Genomic DNA, 21,134 nt, shown 5'->3' on the forward strand with positions numbered 1-21,134 from the left:
AATTCTCCGCTCAGGAGGATAATTCAGATTATTGGCAGAGGTGATTTTACACCAATGAGGACATATTTATGAATGAGGATATTGATGTTAGCTGATAAATTACTTAAAATGTTACACATTGTCCCTTTAATGCAATGGTGCAAAAATTGTCAAAAAATAAATCAAATTAAAAAAAACTCGGACACAAATCTTTCATTTCGGTGCATCCCTATTTGAGGCGTAGCTTGTAGCTTGTAGCTTGTAGCTTGTAGCTTGTCCGAAGACTGATTAATAATTATACACAAACATGTCTCAGCGTTTTGTCTCTTTGTATTATCTAGCGGACACCGTCTTCTCCTTGGCGCTTGGCTTCCCCTTAACCACACACATGGACTTGGGCCTGATTCTAGCGGTGTTGTTCGCGGAGGTTTGAGGGGCGGTTTCATGCGAAGCGCTGCGTCTCATGGTTACTGTTGTTGTTGTAGTCCTGGGCGGAAGCATGGGGAGCGTCGGGGCTCGAACCGACAGCGGCTGCCTGGACGGACATGCTCTTTGTGGGGAGGGGCTGTCAGTCCGGCAGTGGTTGGAGCTAAGGCTGCGTCGGGTTCCAAACAGGACTCTTAGGGGCATTCGGGGGCTGCCGGACGGGGCAGGGGCAGCCGATTGACGGGGACACAGGGAGGATGACCTGGGTGTGGCGGCGGGTTTGGATTTTCTTTGACTGCTCAGAGTGCTTAGACCGATTTTCCCACTCCTGTGGACAAAGGAGTGAAATAAAAGTAGGTTAGTTATTTTTTAATTTAATAAAAGTATTTTATCAAACTGCTTCAACTACTTATTTCTATCCTTGCTTGTTGCCTCTCTATCAGGCTCAGGACAAGGCCAAAGAGTCGTTGAGACAAATGTGTAAACAAACCCAGCTAATATAAGGGATCGGCATTCAATTGGGATTCAGCTTTTATTCATTTATTTATGTAAGTATTCAAGGTATCATACATCAGAAGAGAAAAATAAAGAATAGCCGTACCCGTTGGTGAAGGTTGAAGCTCCTTTAGTAGTGCTGGAGTCTGGTATTGAGAGAGGAGAAGCAGCAGCAGCCATCCCCACCGCCGAAGGCCTTTTTATGGGGGTGACAGGCCTCGGGATTCTGCTCCGGCACTCCTTGCTTGAGCCTTGCTCTTCGGTCGGTTTGAGCCGGTTTGAGCTCTTTCTAGACTCGTCCGAGGTGTTATGCGTGTCCTCTTCGGAGCCCGCGGTGGAAAGAGTTTCAGAAATCCTCCGATCGTTTTCCGAAGACACCGATGAAGACGTGCCGGACAACATCCTCCGTCTCATCCAGCGACCCTGTTGCTTCTGCACCAACATTCGAGCCAAATCTATCTGCCTGACGCGCTGCTGAAGCCTGGCCCGAGCCGACTGCGAAGAGGACCGCTCCGAACCAGAATCCTCCTCCGAGATCAGTACTGGAATCCGGCTTCGAATTCTGGGCGTTACGACGGTCGGGATTTCCGATTCGGTTGTCGGAATCTTGCCGGCAACTTCGTCACTTGTCGAAGGCTCTTTCTTAGGTTCCTGTGACAATTCTTCAATTGCCTTTTCGTGAGATGGTGACGTGGATTCTGGAACCGCCTCCAAAGACTGGTCAAGGACAATCGACGGACCATTCTCAGTATTGGGTTGTTTGTTGTCCACTGGTGTAGCATCTTCCCCCTCTTCTGGAGACCCTGGTGCTACGCCTTGCTCATGTGTGTCATCCTCTACTACTGCTGACGCCTTCATGATCACCAAAACTTCCCGGTCGCTTTCCTTGGAAGAGTGGCCATTGGAGGACATGACATTGAGGTGGGACGTCTCTGCGATATGGACGAAAGTGCGCTCGACTTTTGTGAAGGGCGGCGATGCTGGAGCGATGGGAGTGGAAGGCCTGAGATCTGACCTGAGCGCCGGGGACAGGCGGCCGGTTTCAGAGAGTTCGGGCTGAATCGCTTCCCCGACTAGAAGGCGATCGTTGCGGGATATGAGGGCGCACGGTGTGGCCAACTCTAGACCGTCTAGCCCGTGTTCGCCGCCAGAGGGAGACTTACGAGTGTCTCCCGGAGAGAAAAGAACGAGGGTTTTGGAAGCGTCCTCCAAGTCAGGGTCTGCGTCGGCTGTGGAGGCGTGCTCCTTCTGGCCCTTCTGGTCTTCTGCCATGAGCGTAGAAGGTGCTGCGTCTTGGCTGCGTTCGGTGCTCTTCTGACTGGCCTCGCTGTTCGACTCGCTCTTCGTGACGTCGTCATCCTTTGGCCCTAAACAAATTTAAATCAAATCAGTTTTTATTAAAATAGCCCCGATATCACAATCACAAACAGCACATGTTTGACTCAAGAGGACTTCATAGACCAAAAACACAGAGTGATAACATCTGCCCTTAGACCCTTAGCTCGACAGAGGAAAAACTCCCAGTAAAAAACCCTTTAACAGGGATAAATTATGAAACCTAAGGGAGCGGGACAGAGAAAGGGATACTTGTGTGTGTGCGTGTGTGTGTGTGCGTGTGTGCGTGTGTGCGTGTGTGCGTGTGTGCGTGTGTGTGTGTGTGTGTGTGTGTGTGCGTGTGTGTGTGTGTGTGTGTGTGTGTGTGTGTGTGCGTGCGTGCGTGCGTGCGTGTGTGTGCGTGTGACAGATTAAGGGGATCCCTCTCTCAGGACTGATAGACAAAAAAATAGATGTCATGTACACAACACAGAAAACAAACCAATAGAGAAATCACAGAGTAGTACATTCATCTGCAAAATGTTTACGTGCAGTTAGTTAGTTAGTTAGTTAGTTAGAAGTTAATTGCGCAGGGACAAATACATTGTACATTGTTTCATATAAAATATAAATAAGATACCATGCATACAGGTTTCTAGTCAAGACTCATTTGCAACCCCTGTCCCTATTTAGGCCTTTACTAAAAAATTACACACAAATAGGAATGCAGAACACAGAACACATCAAATACAGGAGACATTTATTCATGTGAATTTTTTAGGAGATGCCTAATCAGGGACAGGGGTTGCAAATTAGTTTCGACTAACACCTGTATGCGTGGCATCTGTTTTATGTTTTTATAATATGAAACAATGTTTTTAATGCATTTGTCCTTAAAGGCCTACTTCACCGGTTTGAATATGAAGGTGTATTGAATTCTGAGATCCTATGTAGTATAAATGTGCGAAAAAAAATGAAATCGGTTCATCCTAGCCTGAGAAAAGGCAGAAAGAGTGTTTTTTTAACCCTATATTTCTCTTTCTGTGATGTCACGAGAAAGAGAAATATAGGGTTAAAAAAAAACTTACTTTGTAAATATTACTGTGATGTCTTTTACTGTGACATCACAGTCATATTTAAAAAGTACGTTTTTAAAAAAAAAACACTCTTTCTGCCTTTTCTCAGGCTAGGATGAACCGATTTTAATTTTTTTTGCACATTTATACTACATAGGATCTCAGAATTCAATACACCTTCATATTCAAACCGCTGAAGTAGGCCTTTAATAAAGAAAGAAATAAACATAAAGACAAAAACAAGGAAAGATACCTGGACACTCGAGGACTTCTTGTTCGTCGGGCGTGGCAAAACTCCGGCGCTGGGGCAAAGTACCGGTCAGCATAACCGTGAGGAAGTCGGCTCTCTTCACTTGTAGCTGAGGGAGCATGTGGAAAAGCTCCTTCTCTTCAATCTGCGCTTTCGTCCGATAGTCCGGGGAGGTCGGCGAGGGCGCGCTCTGTTCCGTGGGCGACAACACCTAGAAAACAAATACAATGAGAATGTTTTATTCAGTTTTAATTTGAATTTAATTAACTTTATTTATTTATTTATTTATTAATCCGTTAGAAACTTCTTCATTTGAGCAGAGCATCATCAGGTCACATACACAGCAACTCAACACATTATACCACAGACACACACACACACACACACAAACACAATGCACCACACACACACACACACACACACACACACACACACACACACACACACACACACACACACACACACACACACACACACACACACACACACACACACACACACACACACACACACACACACTGTGTCTGTCTATCAATGACAATGCTTTACATTGTTTACGTTTTAGATGAAGATAATGTGATTTGGCACACTTTACCATTCGTCAAACAGTAAGAAAGACGTCTTGAAGTAATGTCTGTCTGTCTGTCTGTCTGTCTGTCTGTCTCTCTGTCTGTCTGTCTGTCTGTCTGTCTGTCTGTCTGTCTGTCTGTCTGTCTGTCTGTCTGTCTGTCTGTCTATCTATCTATGTATCTATCTGTCTGTCTGTCTGTCTGTCTGTCTGTCTAGCTATCAATGACAATGCTTTACATACAAAGACGTCTTGAAGTATTTTGTATTTGCCCCCAAAACCATTTTAATGTCATTTTGGTAGTACACAAGCTTTTCAAGATTGTCTAGATTACATACATTGATATAAAAGGCACAAAAAAATGCATTGCAGAGTTCATCCTTAGACAGCACACAGTCAGGTGATTTTTCAAGTGTTTTCCTTTCATAAATATTTAACATACAGCCTGTACATTTCATACTTAAACCCCGCGATGTATCATGCTATTGAGAGATTAACTGCAAACCTAATTACTTTCTACATTTCTGTATATGTGTACACAGCAATTTTCATCATTTTGGATTTTTACAAAATTTTTAAAATACATGCTTCACCTGAAAATCATACAAGCAGAACTGTACAATCGTATAGTTAGTGATAGAAAAGAAAGGCTTACATGTATTTTACACGCGACAGACACCCACGGATCATCACATTGAACTTAAACTGTGAGCTCTTCAATCCTTTTTACCACCAGAACAAGACACAAACTCTGATGTTATTGCAAAAACCTTTTTAAGAGGCATTCAGATATTTTGTGAAACACTACCAACTGTGCCTGGACTAAGCCTGCGTTCCAGTCCCCATACTTTCGGCTGTTAAGTATGGTTAAAAAAAAGAAGATTTAAGATGTCCTAATTCTTGTGGCTGGATTTAGTATGCTTAAAAAATACCCGGACGTCGCACTACATCCGGATGAGATTTTTAGTGTTAAAATCAGCATGCTATTTGGCCGATTCTGACCCACAATCCAGTGCGCACCTGAAGTGACATCACATCGACGGAGCCTCCGTATGAAAACAAATGGGGACGAGACGGATATAAAAGCAAGAGGCAAGATCAAGGCGCCATGTTATGATGAAATAAATTAGTTAAAGTATGTACCAAGTGTATGCCTACTGCATCCTAACTAGATTCTGTTTATGGTCAGATGTAGTATGTAGAAAAGAAAAACAAAAGAGTATGAGATTTAGAACGCAGGGATAGATTCAACTAGTATGTCATTCCCCTCTTTGCCCCATTTCAACTCTGTCTCTCCTAAATATGTCCAATAAAGTAAAAAAAAATGCCAAAAAATTATCTTAAAATAAAAAAAAATTATAAAATAAATCACCAAATGTCATGTATTCATGTTTATACATTATATTATATCATATTTTTGCACAATTCTTCCCAGAAATGTCTTAATGCGCCCCACTATGAGCTTAGCTAGCCAACACACGTCCAGGGAACTTTCTCTGGATACACACAGGTGAAATCAGTATTTGTCTAATTTCAGCTACAAACCGTTTTCCTAAAATATCTGAATGTTCCTTTGAGAATCAACTTTTAGAAACACACACGAGGTCCACACTGATCTGATAAACAAACTGGTGAATGTGGCGTACAGCTCAAATAAAACAAACATGGAGACTATAGTGCTCAGCTATAAAGACACAATGCAGTTCTGTTCATTCTACAGACACTTAATCTGTACATTATCACCCTGTTATTCCATAGAGCAGCACTAACATCAAATATGCGATAAAATGTATGTTTGGGAGACGCGTTATATAGTTTTCTTTTACATTTATATAGTTCTAATGTGTGTGTGTGTGTGTGTGTGGGGGGGGGCGGGGGGGGGTTCATGAGGTATAAATGTTTTCTGGCAGACTTTGTAATAGAGTTGGACTTAACAGTTTTAACAGTTTATGTTAAATCCACATATATCGAGTTGAGAAAAATTACGTGACGAAATTATTAAATTCCTTCAAAATGCAGATTTTTCAAGGGATAAAATATACCTCATTTTTAGTTCGACGACTGCACAGCACTACTGTTCACCAACACATCTAAACACTGCATTCCTACATATCAACAGTTCCCAATTAACTAAAGAAGAATACATGTTTTATTTATAAGTTATAAGGTTTAATATTTGCGTTGTTTTAATCAACTTTAACCAAATAAACATTTTGCGTAATATGAGTAGCAGCAGTTTGAGTAACACAGTAGTCCAAACAATAATAAGTTTGACGTGTTCTTACTGAAAAAAAAAAAAACGCCTTTTAGCGAAAAAAAAAAAATTGGGCCGTATTTCAGATGCCCGGCAAAATGTTTATTCATTGAAATTTTGCACTTCATCAAATCAATACTTGGAGTCATTATACAAGCGTTTCTCACAGCATTATATTGAGACGAATTTGGGTTTTTTAAGAACACATTTTGTGTGTACAGTGTACTGCCAGACTTACAGATATCTTGGACTTGCACTTCACATGTTTACGGTTGAGAGAAAATTCAATCCCATTCAATCCAATTGCGACCTAGCTTTACAACTACAACATTATAAACATAGGTTGCGTTCCGAATCGCATACTTTCTACTATATAGTTTGGTAGAAAAAAGATTTAGGATGTCCCGATTCTTGTGGCCAGATTTAGGATGGTTAGAAGTACCCGGATGTCCTACTTCATGCGGCCAAGATTGTTAGTGTTGAAAAGTGCATCCTATTTGGCCGATTCTGACCCACAATCCAGTGCGCACGTGAAGTGACGTCACATCGACGAAGCTTCCATATGAAAACAAACGGGGATGCAACGGATATAAAAGCAAGAGGCAAGATTAAGGAGCCATGTTAGGATGAAATAAGAGAGGAAACTATGTCCCAATAGTATCAATATCCTTTATTTAACCAGGTAAAATTCATTGAGATTAAAATCTCTTTTTCAAGAATGACCTGGCCAAGAGTTAGTATGCCTACTGCATCCTAAATAGATTCTTTTTATCGTCGGATGTAGTATGTAGAATAGAAAAAAGAGTATGTGATTCGGAACGCAACCATAGTTCTGCCGCTCGCTCAAAAAGACGCTCAGTGTGCCTCATGCTCACAATGTTCTTCTTCTGTGGTGTTTGATGTCACACGTTATCGCCCCCTAGTGGCCTGGCATGATTAAAGCTGGGGTATGTGATTTCTGATTGGTCAAAGTTAACATGAGCTATACACTTTGACCAATCAGAGCGAGGCTCCGATTCTCTGTTCTTATTGGCTGTTGGGACTGTCCATTCACTTTGGCACGACTTTGTTGGTGTGTAGAGCGTGTCAGGGAGGGACCATAGGGGAGGGACCAAAGAGAACAGGTGGAGCGGTTGAGGTATTTGGATTCGAATCTCTATCCCAACTGCCACTTTCTCATCCAAATCCTCCACCCCAGCTTTAAGTCACTGTTTTCAATAGTTTTTAACGTTGTTGTGTGTGGACGGGAAATATCTGCAAATGGTGGACCAAAAAATGTAATTTTTTAAATATCTGTGTGCGTGTGGAAAATGGCCTTTGAGACATAAAAGATGTAAATAAATAAATAACAAAAAAAAAAAAACTAATCTATCCAGCATTGTGAATCCTGACTTCCTCCACTAACAGTCTGAACAGGATGTACGTTTATGTTCACGTGTGCGATGCAGAATAAAAGCGTATATTTCTGAGATATCAGGACTGAAAAAAGGCATTTGCTGCTCTCTCGTTAAACCTCAGCTGACCCGTGAGTATCCACTATAGAAACAGCAAGAATTATTTACCAAAAAAAAAAAAATCACAGACGTTTTTTCACTCATGAAGTGTATAATTCATTGTGTGTGTTTTTAACAGTTGTAATTACAGTACAGTGCTGTGTTCAGTCGTTTTACAGTCAGTGGTGCGTGTGGTACGAAAACAACAGATCTCATGCAAAGAGTGGAGACAGACCTTAAACAGTCTCTTTGTACGAGTTCAATGCTGCAGATTAAGCCCACTCAAAAAGCTTTTGTTATTAACTGACCCTGCGTTCCAATCCCCATACTTCCCTACTATTCAGTATGCCAGAAAAAGATATAGGATGTCCCCAATACACGCACGTCAATTGTAGTATGCTGAACATATATAAATGCCCCACTAACTCCAATAGAATTTTTTTTGCAGTATTTGTCTTTTTTATTTATGACATTTCTTGACATAATGAAAAAAAATCTTCCTTATCTGTTTTTTTTCTTTTTTTTATCTCCCGTGGCCCTAAAACTCATCCGTACTTTAGTATGTACTATGTAGTGTAGTTGAAAAACGAAAAAGTATGAGATTTGGAAGGCAGGGTGAGTGCGGCACTGAGTTCGAAACAAAAGACTTGCCATGGGCCGATATCCTGTTTCATGGTTTGAAAAAGTAAAGATTTCAAAACCGCGATTATTTCCCGTCATACCATTGTAAAGTATTAGCTTTTTAAAATTTAAATTGCTGTTTGAAATAATTAGAATTTGCATTGTTTTATGTATTTAATTGTATTTATTGATCTATTAAGTGTGTTAAAGGCCTACTTCACCGGTGGGAATATGAAGGTGTATTGAATTCTGAGATCCTATGTAGTATAAATGTGTCCTAACTTTGTAAATATTACTGTGATGTCACAGTAAAAGACATCACAGTAATATTTACAAAGTACGTTTTTTTTTAACCCTATATTTCTCTTTCTGTGATGTCACGAGAAAGAGAAATATAGGGTTAAAAAAAACACTCTTTCTGCCTTTTCTCAGGCTAGGATGAACCGATTTCAATTTTTTTCGCACATTTATACTACATAGGATCTCAGAATTCAATACACCTTCATATTCAAACCGGTGAAGTAGGCCTTTAATGATTAGAATACTCTATATGTTTAAAAGTAATAAGATTGTGTGTAGCCGGGAATTATTATTTTTTGTTTTTTAGCCAGACATATCAAAATAAGACATTTTTCGAGCCGTAATTGAAACACAAGGATACAGTGAAACCGTGGTGTTTTTTCTTAAGGATATCAAACCCTCAGAATATCAAACCGGCCACATTGCCTACAAACGACAAACATCAACATCTATCAGTGACAATCTTGTACAGTAGGTGAATAATTTTGCAGCCGTGCAAAATAAAGATAGCAGCTAGACCACTTCATAGTACATTCTCTCAAAGTGGCTGTAGTGTCGCGATGTGCTAAATATTAACTCGGGCAGGACAGCCACGAAGCAGCATGGAAACAAACCCGTGGGCTGTGTCCGAAAACGGCCTACTAACGTCCTCCCTCCTGCGTACTCAACGTGTATATACTACATACTAAAAGCCCCACTAACGTCCTCCCTCCTACATACTCAACATGTATATACAACATACTGTCTACTTAACCATCCATTGTGTATGCGAGGTTCGTCGGACCATTTACACTGAAGTATACAGAAGCAATAAAGAATAATAAAAAAAAACTTCTGTGTTGTTTGAAAGGACGCAATGCATTGTGGGGCGGTTGAGTAGGAAAAGTAACCTATCGATCCATACACAAAATCTTCCCGGAAGTTAGTACTCATCCGGGCATTTCTCACCTACACAAACTCGCATACACAACCACAACATACTTAAATTGATGTCGAAATTAGTATGAGTAGGACGTTAGTAGGGCTTTTAGTATGAGTAGGACGTTTTTAGTATGAGTAGGACGTTAGTAGGGCTTTTAGTATGAGTAGGGCGTTAGTAGGGCTTTTAGTATGAGTAGGGCGTTAGTAGGGCTTTTAGAACACAGCCAGGTTGTCTGCGATGAGCACCCGGCTAATAGCAATGCCTCAAGCTTAAGCAAAACGAAACAGCAAGTGGTGCATAAGTAGGTAATGTAGCCCTTTAACACATTGAGAAAGCAACTGTTTGGCTTTCATTGCACAGAATAGCACTCCTAGCTGTAGGCTCATGAAGTCTCCTCCCAAACACGTTGAAAAAATGTTCTGGATTCTAAGAAAGCTGTTTGACTGACGTTCAGAAGCAATTTAACAATGAACAATGGCTCATTGCTCTCGTAGTAAAGGCCGTATCTCACTGGGCTGCGACAGTGTGCGACAAGTTGGAGACACAAAATTGCGAGAAAATATGCAAATTAGCCACAATTTTCACTTGCAGTCTCACTGAGTTGGTTCCTCCCGACACGTTTGTGAATGTCCTGGCCAAAAATTTCAAGGAGCTCGCATTTATGTCTAGCGAACATCTGGCGAGCGTCGCATGAACGGAATGTCAGTCTAATTTTTGTCTCAAATCAGTCGCAATTTAGTTTCATATGTCTCACACTTTCACACTACTTTCTGACTCGCGGAGACTAAATTGAGAAGGGTTTGCGACGCGTGCGACACACCTGCGACGACTCTGAGACTATTTTGAGAGTAGATTTGTCGCACACATTTTTTTAACATGTTCAAAATTCAAGCGACAGGACTGCGAGGCTCTGTGACTCATGCGAGGAAATTGAGACCCCAGCAAACGTTTCAAGACAGTTTAGAGACTCCCTCGCGAATGCAGTCTCCAACTTGTCGCAAACATTCGCAGCCCAGTGAGATACGGGCTTAAGTAACATGGTGGATAAGACCAACCAAACACAACCTCCACGCCTCTCTTAGAATAACTCAAACACAGATTCATTCAAAGTAATATGTAACATCGTAGAATATCTACCGAACTTCACCGGAGATCTATTGCTGTAATATGATTGGCTCTGAAACATGACAAATGTGATGACAAAATTCCATTTCGAAGCCTCAGAGCATGTCGTTTTTGGGCTAAATCAGGTCGTCCCATTCTGGCCTTTATTTAGACAGAGAAGGACGGTTATAAATGGCGATGTCTACGGTCCGATTTGGTCCAAATTTCTGGACCCCGTAAAGCCCTTATGAACATTTTTCCAACTTTTCAATCAAATCTCAAACACTTCATCGTTGGCAAAGTCGTCATTTCAATAACCTTAAGCGTGGTGGGGTGTATTGATACCAAAAACACGCAAACGATAACTGATTAAAAGGTTCACAAAAGCCATCAGAAAGCCCATTTAAAGACGTTTTAGTCATTTCACTTATTGCATCTGTGTTTTGCATCCATATAGTGACCCCCACCTCCCCTGCTCTCTGGTCTACTCAGTGATAAAGTGCAGCAGTGAAGTAACAGCGGTCAGAAAATTGCGATGAAGAAAAACATGTCAGGAATAAAAAAAACCTCTCCGGAGACCCCCACATGAAAGATTTCTCTACACAGTGAAGCTTGTAGGTTTTTTTTCTCAACACTACTCCACAGTTCAGTTACTTAGCTCCATCAGAGACAATTAACAAAACCAGAAAGCCCATAAACACCCAACAATAACCAACACCGTGTCCTAAACCTTTTTTCTTTTTTCGCGAATTTTCAAAAGATTAGCTTCACGAGGAGATGGAAACATAACCTTAAGTGTTGAACTCAAAGGACCACCTAAAGCCTGTTACAAATTCTGCAAGAAGAAAGAACAAACTTCTCGGTGACAGAGCTGCGAGAAGAAAATGACGTAATTTTCTGCTCTCAGCTCTTGTTCAGCTGTTCTCGCAGCTTGTTCTCGACACATCGTCCGGGCCGAACTTTCTTCTCGCAGCTTGTCCGAGAACTATTGGGTGATTGGTCAGTCTGAAGTCAATGAGGAAAATCAGCTGGCACTAGCTACTATGGTAACAGCGTGTGACGTGTGCCGCGGTGAGGAGTTCGGCACTTGAGTTCTTGTGAAGTATGAAATGTCCAGACCAGAAAGAACTTCTCGCAGCTCAGTCAGAGAGAAGTTTGTTCTTTCTTCTCGCGGAGTATGTAGCAGGTCATAAACTCAAGATAAAATAATAATCAGTTCAAACAAGCCATGCAACAAACTAAGTGATAACAGGCCAATTATAAACTAGGTGATGTCACCCTTCCCATGATGCTCTATGTCAAGCTTCCAACCAATCATAAAAACTGTTTTAAAGGAATACTTCACCCATACGGAACCGGCGTTCAATCATTATAAGATCGCTATTATAATATAATGAATGAGGTTTTTCTTCCCTCAGTCTTTCCTCAGTCTTCCCTTGGCCCAGCTGTCCTGTTAATCCTAACCCTACATTTTACCATGTGTGATGTCACACATGGGAAAATGTAGGGTTAGACAGTGAGACCATAAAACACTCTTTCTCTCTTTTTTCTCAGGCTAAGATGAACCGATTTAAAAAAAAATTGCACATTTATACTACATAGGATCTCAGAGTTCAATACACCTTCATATTCCCACCAGGTGAAGTAGGTCTTTAGGAAAAATGTGTACGTGAAATGCAAAGAGGCAGCTCCGTTACAGCGAAATACAACAATATATAAAACTGTTTTCTTTAAAAGAAGCAACTTAAAAAAGCAACTGCTACATTCTAAATGAAAATAAGAAATAGTCGGAGTTTGTCACGAAAGTTTCAGTTTTTTTTTTTAAATGAATAAATGGTGTTTTTGAATTTTTGGAAATGTTTGTGTTTTTTTTACAACATTTATATAAAATTGTCTTGAAGGCTTTTATTTTGTGGTTTAATAAAAGTCATTGTGTTAACTCTTGTTTTCCCTTTTAGTGTGTGTGTGTGTGTGTGTGTGTGTGTGCATATGTGTGTGTGTGTGTGTGTGTGTGTGTAGACCTTTTTCTTTTTTGAATTTGATGGCAGACTAGAATTTCATTGTTGACATTTGTCATCAGTAGCATCAGTTCTTGTGACATCACACACAACATTACATGGATTCATTTGGATCACTGGTCTTGTGTTGGTGCAGACGTGTGGTGTGGTGAAGCGGTTTCGGTGTATTGCTTTTGTGAACGCGGATGGTGATTATTGAGGGTCGTGTGTGTGTGTGTGTGTGTGTGTCTATGTGTGTGTCTGTCTGTCTGTCTGTGTCCATGTGTGTGTCTGTCCATGTGCGTGTGTCAATATGTGTGTGTCTGTCCATGTGTGTGTGTCAATGTGTGTGTGTCCATGTGCGTGTGTCAATGTGTGTGTGTGTGTCTGTCCATGTGTGTGTGTGTGTGTGTGTGTGTGTGTGTGTGTGTGTGTGTCTATGTGTGTGTCTGTCCATGTTTGTCTGTCCATGTGTGTGTCTGTCCATGTGTGTGTGTCCATGTGTGTGTGTCAATGTGTTTGTGTGTGTCTGTCCATGTGCGTGTGTCAATGTGTGTGTGTGTGTGTCTGTCCATGCGTGTGTCAATGTGTGTGTGTCTGTCCGTGTGTGTGTGTGTGTGTGTGTGTAGTTTTGGACACAGACAGATTACACAAAGTCCAAAAACGTGATCGCCGGGACGACCTGCATTCCTCGTCGATCGTTCCTTTTCATTTCAGCAGCAAAAAGCACGAAAAAAAAAAAAAAAAACTAAAATAAATAATAAAATAATTTATTAATTAATGCACAAGATACCGCACACGCTTAACAGTCTGCTAGCAGCCTCATTCCAACGTTCCAATTCTTTTTTTCTTCACAGATTCACGGAGGAAAATATTGAGTGTCACATGGTTTCCTCCAGTGCGCCAGGTCGGTGGCGTGTGCAACATTATAAGGTTTGACGAGAGGCTTTTAGAATATTTTTTATTTATTTATTTTTTTTTTTTAGTTTTTAGTTTATTGCATGGAAAATATTTCCAGTCATCAGCACTTTTTACTCCTCTTCTTCTGATCCTCCGCTCGGAAAGGAGTCGGTAGAGCTACGTGTGTGTGTGTGTGTGTGTGTGTGTGTGTGTGTTTTGCACGGACCGCACCAGAGTTGGTTTGGAAGCGTACCAAGACCTTATCTTCAACTAGATAGAGATAGATAGATAGATAGATAGATAGATAGATAGATAGATAGATAGATAGATAGATAGATAGATAGATAGATAGATAGATAGATAGATAGATAGATAGATAGATAGATAGATAGATAGATAGATAGATAGATAGATCAAGACCACCTCTTCAGCAAGGTCTCGGTACGCTTTCGGTGCTTGCGTTCCATTTAATCAAACCAAACTGCAGGTGTGAAAGCGCTTTAGGGCCTGACCTACTGTTAATTTGTCGTTGTTGTTTACATTACATTACATGTCATTTATCAGACGCTTTTATCCAAAGAGACTTACAACTGGAGCACACATTCACACACCGATAGCAGCAGCAGCTACCACGCAGGGTGCAAGCTAACTATCAGGAGACATTCAGGGTTCAGTGTCTCTTTGCCCAGGGACACTTGGACATTTGGCGGGGGAGACGAGGGATTGAACCACCGACCCTGCAGTTGCGGGTCGACCACCCTACCCACTGTGCTACATCCCACCCGTTTACAGACAGTGTTTCCTTTTCCCTCATATCGCGTTTTCTTTGGAATATTTAAGTTTTTTGCCGTAGCTCAGTAATGCGCGTGTCTGCCTCCACCCCTGACACCTCTAAGTCAATGGCATTACATTTCTCACTTTGCTCTACGAACAAGCGATCAAACGGTGGAAATCAGTAACGCACACAAAACCCCCTAATTTAAAAACTATGTTTGCACCTGTTGTCATATGCACAACAGGTGAATGCGCGAAAAATTTATCTCGGATATCAGTAGATCAGGCCCTTAATGTACTTCACGCGTGTGTCTGTGTGTGTGTGTGTGTGTGTGTGTGTGTGTGTGTGTGTATGTGTGTGTTTGTGTGTGTGTGTGTGTGTGTGTGTGTGCATCAGTAAATGTACTTCCTATATGTTTGTGTGAATGTACTTCTCGTGTGTGTGATTTTTATTTTTATTTCTCTGAGTCCGTCTCTCAGTCAGTCAGTCTCTCTCTCTCTCTCTCTCTCTCTCAGCTGTTGTTGTTCTTGTTCATGAGCTTAGCTAGCATCTGCTGCAGCTGGGTCCGGGACACATTCAGTACAGAGTGTCTGCTTCGAGGGCTTCCGGGGGTCGGTAGAGTCCCCCCGCCGCCCGCGTGACGTCTGCGCGCTGAAGCGGCCGCCGCGGTGACGTGCGCAGGACTGCTTTCCGCCGAGCGACTGCGTTGGATGAAACTGCCTCTCTCGCCGCCGTGAGGGTAATGCTCCGTCTCCAGGGTCGACGAGGAGAAAACGTACGATGCAAGACGTCTGAGCTGGTTGGGTCGCGGCATGTGCCTGTCCTCGTCCAGCTGCAGAATAACACAGAGAGAGAAAGAAAGATTAATACATCTCGATATATATATAAGGTCCAAAAGAAATTTACATTTATTTGTGTTTTAATGTTCAAGTAAAATGTTCAAGTTAAAAGGTTCAAGTTAAGATGTTTCACCGGAGTAGAAGTATTGAGTATGATCAAGAAATGGTGCTCAATGCAAAACTCTGCAGGCTGAAACGTCGTTTTTTTTTTTAAAGCACTGGTCGATTTTGAGATTTTTGCTTCTAACATAACATGTCTTCTTTCATACTAGTATAAATCAAAGGTCCATAATGTACATTCAGGAGTTTATTTGACTAAACCTTTGTCTGTTTGCGTCTGTATATTTCCCCTATTCAACCATCTTTAACGGACATTATCTCAACATTGGTATTTTTCAAAACTCAACTAAACTTTCCACAATCATTCTCAGCTCTTTTCCGAAGGTTATTACAGAAGGATGTGTTCATAGGTTGTTAATTGTCTGATTTATGAGACATTTTCTTCTTAAAAACATGCAGAAAATCGGCTGCTACAATGCTTTGATAAATGATCTTACGGCTCCCTGACCACCCGTTTGGACAGTAGCAGTGGTGGAAAAAGTATTCACATATTTACGTAAAAATAAAAGTACAAAGTAAAAGTCCTGCGTTGAAAAGTTATACCGGGGTAAAAGTATTAACTATGATCAGGGAAAAATTACGTTAAGGCAAAACACTGCAGGCTCAAACATAGCTTTTCCAACACTGGTCAATTTTAAGATTTTATGTCTGTTTTGATCATGTCTTTACTAGTATCAGAGTGTTGCAAATTTACATATCATTAGTTAAACCTGCAGTGTGTAGAATTTTGGGTTTTATTTCCTAGCAGATTTTGTAGAAAATAATTATAATATCCACAAGTACGTTTAATTTAGTGCACAATAGCTGAATTTTCTTTTTTTCCTTAGAAAGTGTCTCATATATGTCCATATTTCGCCATACTTTGGACCAAGGCCTTGTCACCGCCATTTTGGAAGTGTTATAGTTGGAATGTCATCAGGTGCATTGTTTAAAATTTAGAATTGTTCTTGTCCTTGAAGGCCACTGTAGCTTCTGTTATTATTCTAAAGGGGTGGGGTTACCCAGGGAGTGTTGCATTCTAGAACTTTCTTGATGATGTCATATTACACACTGCACCTTTAAATATTGCCACATTTACATATTGTTTTGGTCAGACTAACATGGTCCGTCCAAGTATAATTCTTCTGCAGTTGTTCACATTGAATGATGGGAAAATGCCAGTTAAGTTGGTGTTACCTTTATCGTTGTCCTACTTGTGCTAATGTAAATGTTTGTTGACGCGTGTGAGGCCGTTAATTCGGAGCTACAACTGTGTTATTATACATGAATGACTGCAGATTCATCACACTTCATGCACGGACTCTAGACTCCCTACTAGCCTAGTGAGACCAGCCTTATCTCTAGCAAGCTTCACTTTCGTTTCTCTCTCACAGATGAGTGTGGACTTCAATCTCCGTCTGTAAGTGGAAGGCAGCCCCTGATTGGTTCATGTAGTCATCAATCTAGCCTCCAGTCAGACCGGACCCTCCCCACTGTCTGCCTGTTAGTGGAAGGCAGCCCCTGATTGGTTCATGTAGTCATCAATCTAGCCCCCAGTCAGACCGGACCCTCCCCACTGTCTGTCTGTTAGTGGAAGGCAGCCCCTGATTGGTTCATGTAGCCATCAATCTAGCCTCCAGTCAGACCGGACCCTCCCCACTTTCATGGGGAAGGTCATCAATCTAGCTTTGTGAGACCAACCATATCTCAGGAGCTTATTCGTCGATCCATGTTGACGTTAATGACTACATGAACCAATCAGGGGCTGCCTTCCACTAACAGACAGAAAATGGGGAGGGTCTGACTGGAGGCTAGATTGATGACTACATGAACCAATCAGGGGCTGCCTTCCACTAACAGACAGAAAGTGGGGAGGGTCCGGTCTGACTGGAGGCTAGATTGATGACTACATGAACCAATCAGGGGCTGCCTTCCACTAACAGACAGACAGTGGGGAGGGTCCGGTCTGACTGGAGGCTAGATTGATGACTACATGAACCAATCAGGGGCTGCCTTCCACTAACAGACAGACAGTGGGGAGGGTCCGGTCTGACTGGAGGCTAGATTGATGACTACATGAACCAATCAGGGGCTGCCTTCCACTAACAGACAGAGATTGGAGAAATTTGAACTGATCTGTTGGAGAGAAACTCAGAGAAACTGTGAGATCCGGCTGCTCTCACCCGGCTATGGATCCCCCCTCTAGCTGAAAACATTGGTGATAAAAACACCCCCACAACTCCCCCCCCCCCCCCCCATTAAAAAAATAAGCAGTTTTGAAAGTACACAAAGTCACCAGCACGAACACACTGCACATAACGATTTTCACTACGTTTACAAACAGGTAGAGTCTCGACAACTGACAGTTTGAAGTTTTTGAAGGAGATGCAAAAAAAAAAAAAAAAAATAATAATAATAATAAAAAAAATTTAAAACCAAGGAACACAACGGAGAGATGGATCGTCAAGCACACAAAACACAGACACACGACGGAGGAGAAATTAGGGAGAGGAAATATGTCTGAACAGAAAAGCAAAAAAGAAGGATATGAACAGAAGTAAAGGACTATTCCTAAACTGTGCTTACCCCGAAACATCACTTTATTTCTTCGTCTGTTGTCCCCGTGGCACCCTCGCGCTTTTCTCTTTTCTGTGTCTCCTCGAGGTGATTGAAACTCGACATACTGTGTACTTTTAAAAGCGATAGGTTGGTTGGTTGGTTGGTGGGGTGGGTGGGTGGGGTAAGGGTTGGGAGGTTGGGGGGGGGCAAAGGCATCAGTAGTTATATATATGGAGGGCAGGACAAAAAGGGGGGGAAGATTTGAAGAAAAAAAGAATGGTAGTCCTCGATGGTTTGGCTTTGCTTGGCTTGGCCGCGAAGAGCTCGCTTTGAGAGTATAGCCGTGGCGAAAAAATACAAATTAAAAAAGATATCGAAGCTAACATATCACTAAGAAAAAATATGTGCACACGTTTCTAAGGCCTCAAACGGTGTGCTTTGTTTTATGGTGCTATTGCGGGAAAAGTGAAAAATGATCAGTGGATGTTATAACGTCCAGCCTGTGAAGTATGGAGGACCAAACCTGACTTATTAGTGCGTAAAAATAAATGAGTGCATGAGCAAATCAAATGGTCACATGAATGTACAAAGGAACTGAAATATAATTCGAAAAAAAATCTGGAAAATAATCATTTAAAATCATCACATGGAGAAAAATCCTGCTGAAAGAAAAATGATTAAAAAAAATTATAATAAAAAAAAAATAATTCAATGATTCCACATTCGCCTTATGAAATCAGTTGTGCATATTTCAGACTCCCCAGAGGTTAAATCCTGATGATTTAATACGAACACACACACACACACACACACACACACGCACGCACACACACACTTAAGGCGAGACACAGCAGGCAAAAACATGTTTTTTTTTTCGTAATTTTTGAGACTTAGCTCTATTCTGAAGGTTAATACAGAAGGGTTTGTTCACAGGTTGGCCATTGTCTGATTTAGGAGACATTTTCTTCTAAAAAAAAACATGATGAAAATGCATTTTTAAGACATGAACATAGTATTTGTTGATTCAAAAAAGGAAAAAAAGACTGTACCCAAAATATGCCTAGCTCAGACTTTGGACACTATTATGTGTTGTAAGAAATACGTAAACGTTTGGCTTCATCCAACATATAGGTTTCTGTTGCATAAGTAGTTGGATATTGAAACATTTGCATATTTATTCAAATATTTCTGAAACAATTTTATTTTATTTTTTTACGTCACTGGATGAAATGACAAAGTTTTTTGATTATATCTCTAAGTTGAACATTGTACTCTATTCTCCTGCAGTGCCTCACCTTAAAGGCCTACTTCACCGGTTTGAATATGAAGGTGTATTGAATTCTGAGATCCTATGTAGTATAAATGTGCGAAAAAAATTGAAATCGGTTAGGCAGAAAGAGTGTTTTTTTAACCCTATATTTCTCTTTCTGTGATGTCACAAGAAAGAGAAATATAGGGTTAAAAAAACACTCTTTCTGCCTTTTCTCAGGCTAGGATGAACCGATTTTTTTTTTTTTTTGCACATTTATACTACATAGGATCTCAGAATTCAATACACCTTCATATTCAAACCGGTGAAGTAGGCCGTAACTCAAAAGCTTTTCGCCCCTCTATGCTATATGCAATGCTTTATTTCATTACTATTTTGCAAGCCTTACAGACCACGTACGTTTTTTTTGTATTACATCCTCTCTAACCCTGAAAAAGTTTTATTGTTTATTTCGCACTAGAAGTTCAGTTAACTTAATAATAATCTGTATTAAGGACTCAGATGGTCCACTCACATCCAACATACACACACACATAGAACACATTAAAATACATTACTCAATAAAATGCTTAATGCTTCGGTCGTTTGCGCTTATGTGTTCATGCAATGCCACTTTCTCCATCGCCGAGTTTAATTTTCGTTTTGGTTTGAGTAATGGCGGCGCTTGCTCATGAACGCGTGTGTCATTGATTGGCTGGCTGTTTGCAGGCTGAAGGGAGCGTATGTAAGAAAAAGCACATTTTTGTTTGTAAAAGAAAAACGACCTGTCTTTAGTCATGATTCCCGCCCCCGTCCCAAACACGTGTTGAAAAGGGAAATTGACTCCAGACTCACGAGAACAAAAATTCGACATCTCTCGTACATTCATGGTGATGTAGGTGTGTGATCATGACAAACAACATGAAAGTTTCTTGTTTTCAATTATCAGTCAGTGTGTGTGTGTGTGTGTGTGTGTGTGTGTGTTAGTTAGTGTGTGTGTGTGTGTGTGTGTGTGCGTGCTCGTGTGTGTGTGTGTGTGTGTGTGTGTGTGTGTGTGTGTGTAAAAGCAAGCAGCTGGTGAAAGTGTGATGAGTTGTCATAGAACATCATCAACGCGCCAACAGAGAAACATTGTGTTTACCATTCACTCCTAAACAATAAAAAAATTAGCTCAGACACACACACACACACACACACACACACACACACACACACACACACACACACACACACACACACACACACACACACACACACACACACACAGCTAGAAGTCATACGCCACAAGCAAAGAGATGGAAACAGTTTCAACTCCAATGACAAAGGAAAAAAACGTCAGTAAAAAAATACCAGCTGGTTCTAGTGTGTCACAAGCAGTCAAAGGAAGATCCAACCCTCACTTAAAGCTGCTCCGAGGAACTTTCTAGTTTGTGTTCATTCTAGCGCCCCCCTTTGGACAAAAGCGGTAGTGTTTTTACCACGCCAGCTGTTGTTCCTGGGTGCGTATACCTATGACAAAGGCATTAAGAAAAACTATATAAAAATAGCATTCTTTGCACTGATGATCTCGTTTGCTGTTACATGTAATTCATGATCATCAGAGGGAAAATGAGACTGTTTCAGAAATATTTAAAAGTTCCTCGTAGCTACTTTAACTAGCAATGAAAAGATCATTCATTTATATGTGATATCCGATTTGTTTTTGCTGTTTTTACATCAAACAAACGAGACATAACTTCATGAACGATCTCATCACAGTCTTTTATTTTTTAAGTGTTACGGAAACTACTATAAAAGGAAACTACCAATGAGTGTGTGTGTGTGCGTGTGTGTGTGTGTGTGTGTGTGTGTGTGTGTGTGTGTGTGTGTGTGTGTGTGTGAGAGTTTTATGATACAAATAAAAAAAAATTATAT

General features: G+C 41.0%; 1 protein-coding gene across 1 annotated transcript in view; it reads right to left on the bottom strand.

Annotated features, from left to right (window-relative positions):
* Positions 1-312: 312 nt before the first annotated feature.
* Positions 313-21,134, bottom strand: part of LOC307270611 (tau-tubulin kinase 1-like) — a gene marked incomplete at its 3' end in the record, with an annotated part of 54,354 nt that continues 33,532 nt past the window's right edge. Inside the window, exons 17-19 of the mRNA XM_080054492.1 lie at positions 3,544-3,751; positions 1,007-2,267; positions 313-733 (exon numbers count right to left, since the gene is read on the bottom strand). Of these exons, the coding sequence (XP_079910618.1) occupies positions 313-733; positions 1,007-2,267; positions 3,544-3,751 (1,890 nt within the window). The remainder of the gene's footprint in view (positions 734-1,006; positions 2,268-3,543; positions 3,752-21,134) is intronic.

This window comes from Ammodytes marinus (assembly GCF_949987685.1).
Source record: "Ammodytes marinus genome assembly, contig: scaffold_122, whole genome shotgun sequence".
Taxonomy (NCBI): domain Eukaryota; kingdom Metazoa; phylum Chordata; class Actinopteri; order Uranoscopiformes; family Ammodytidae; genus Ammodytes; species Ammodytes marinus.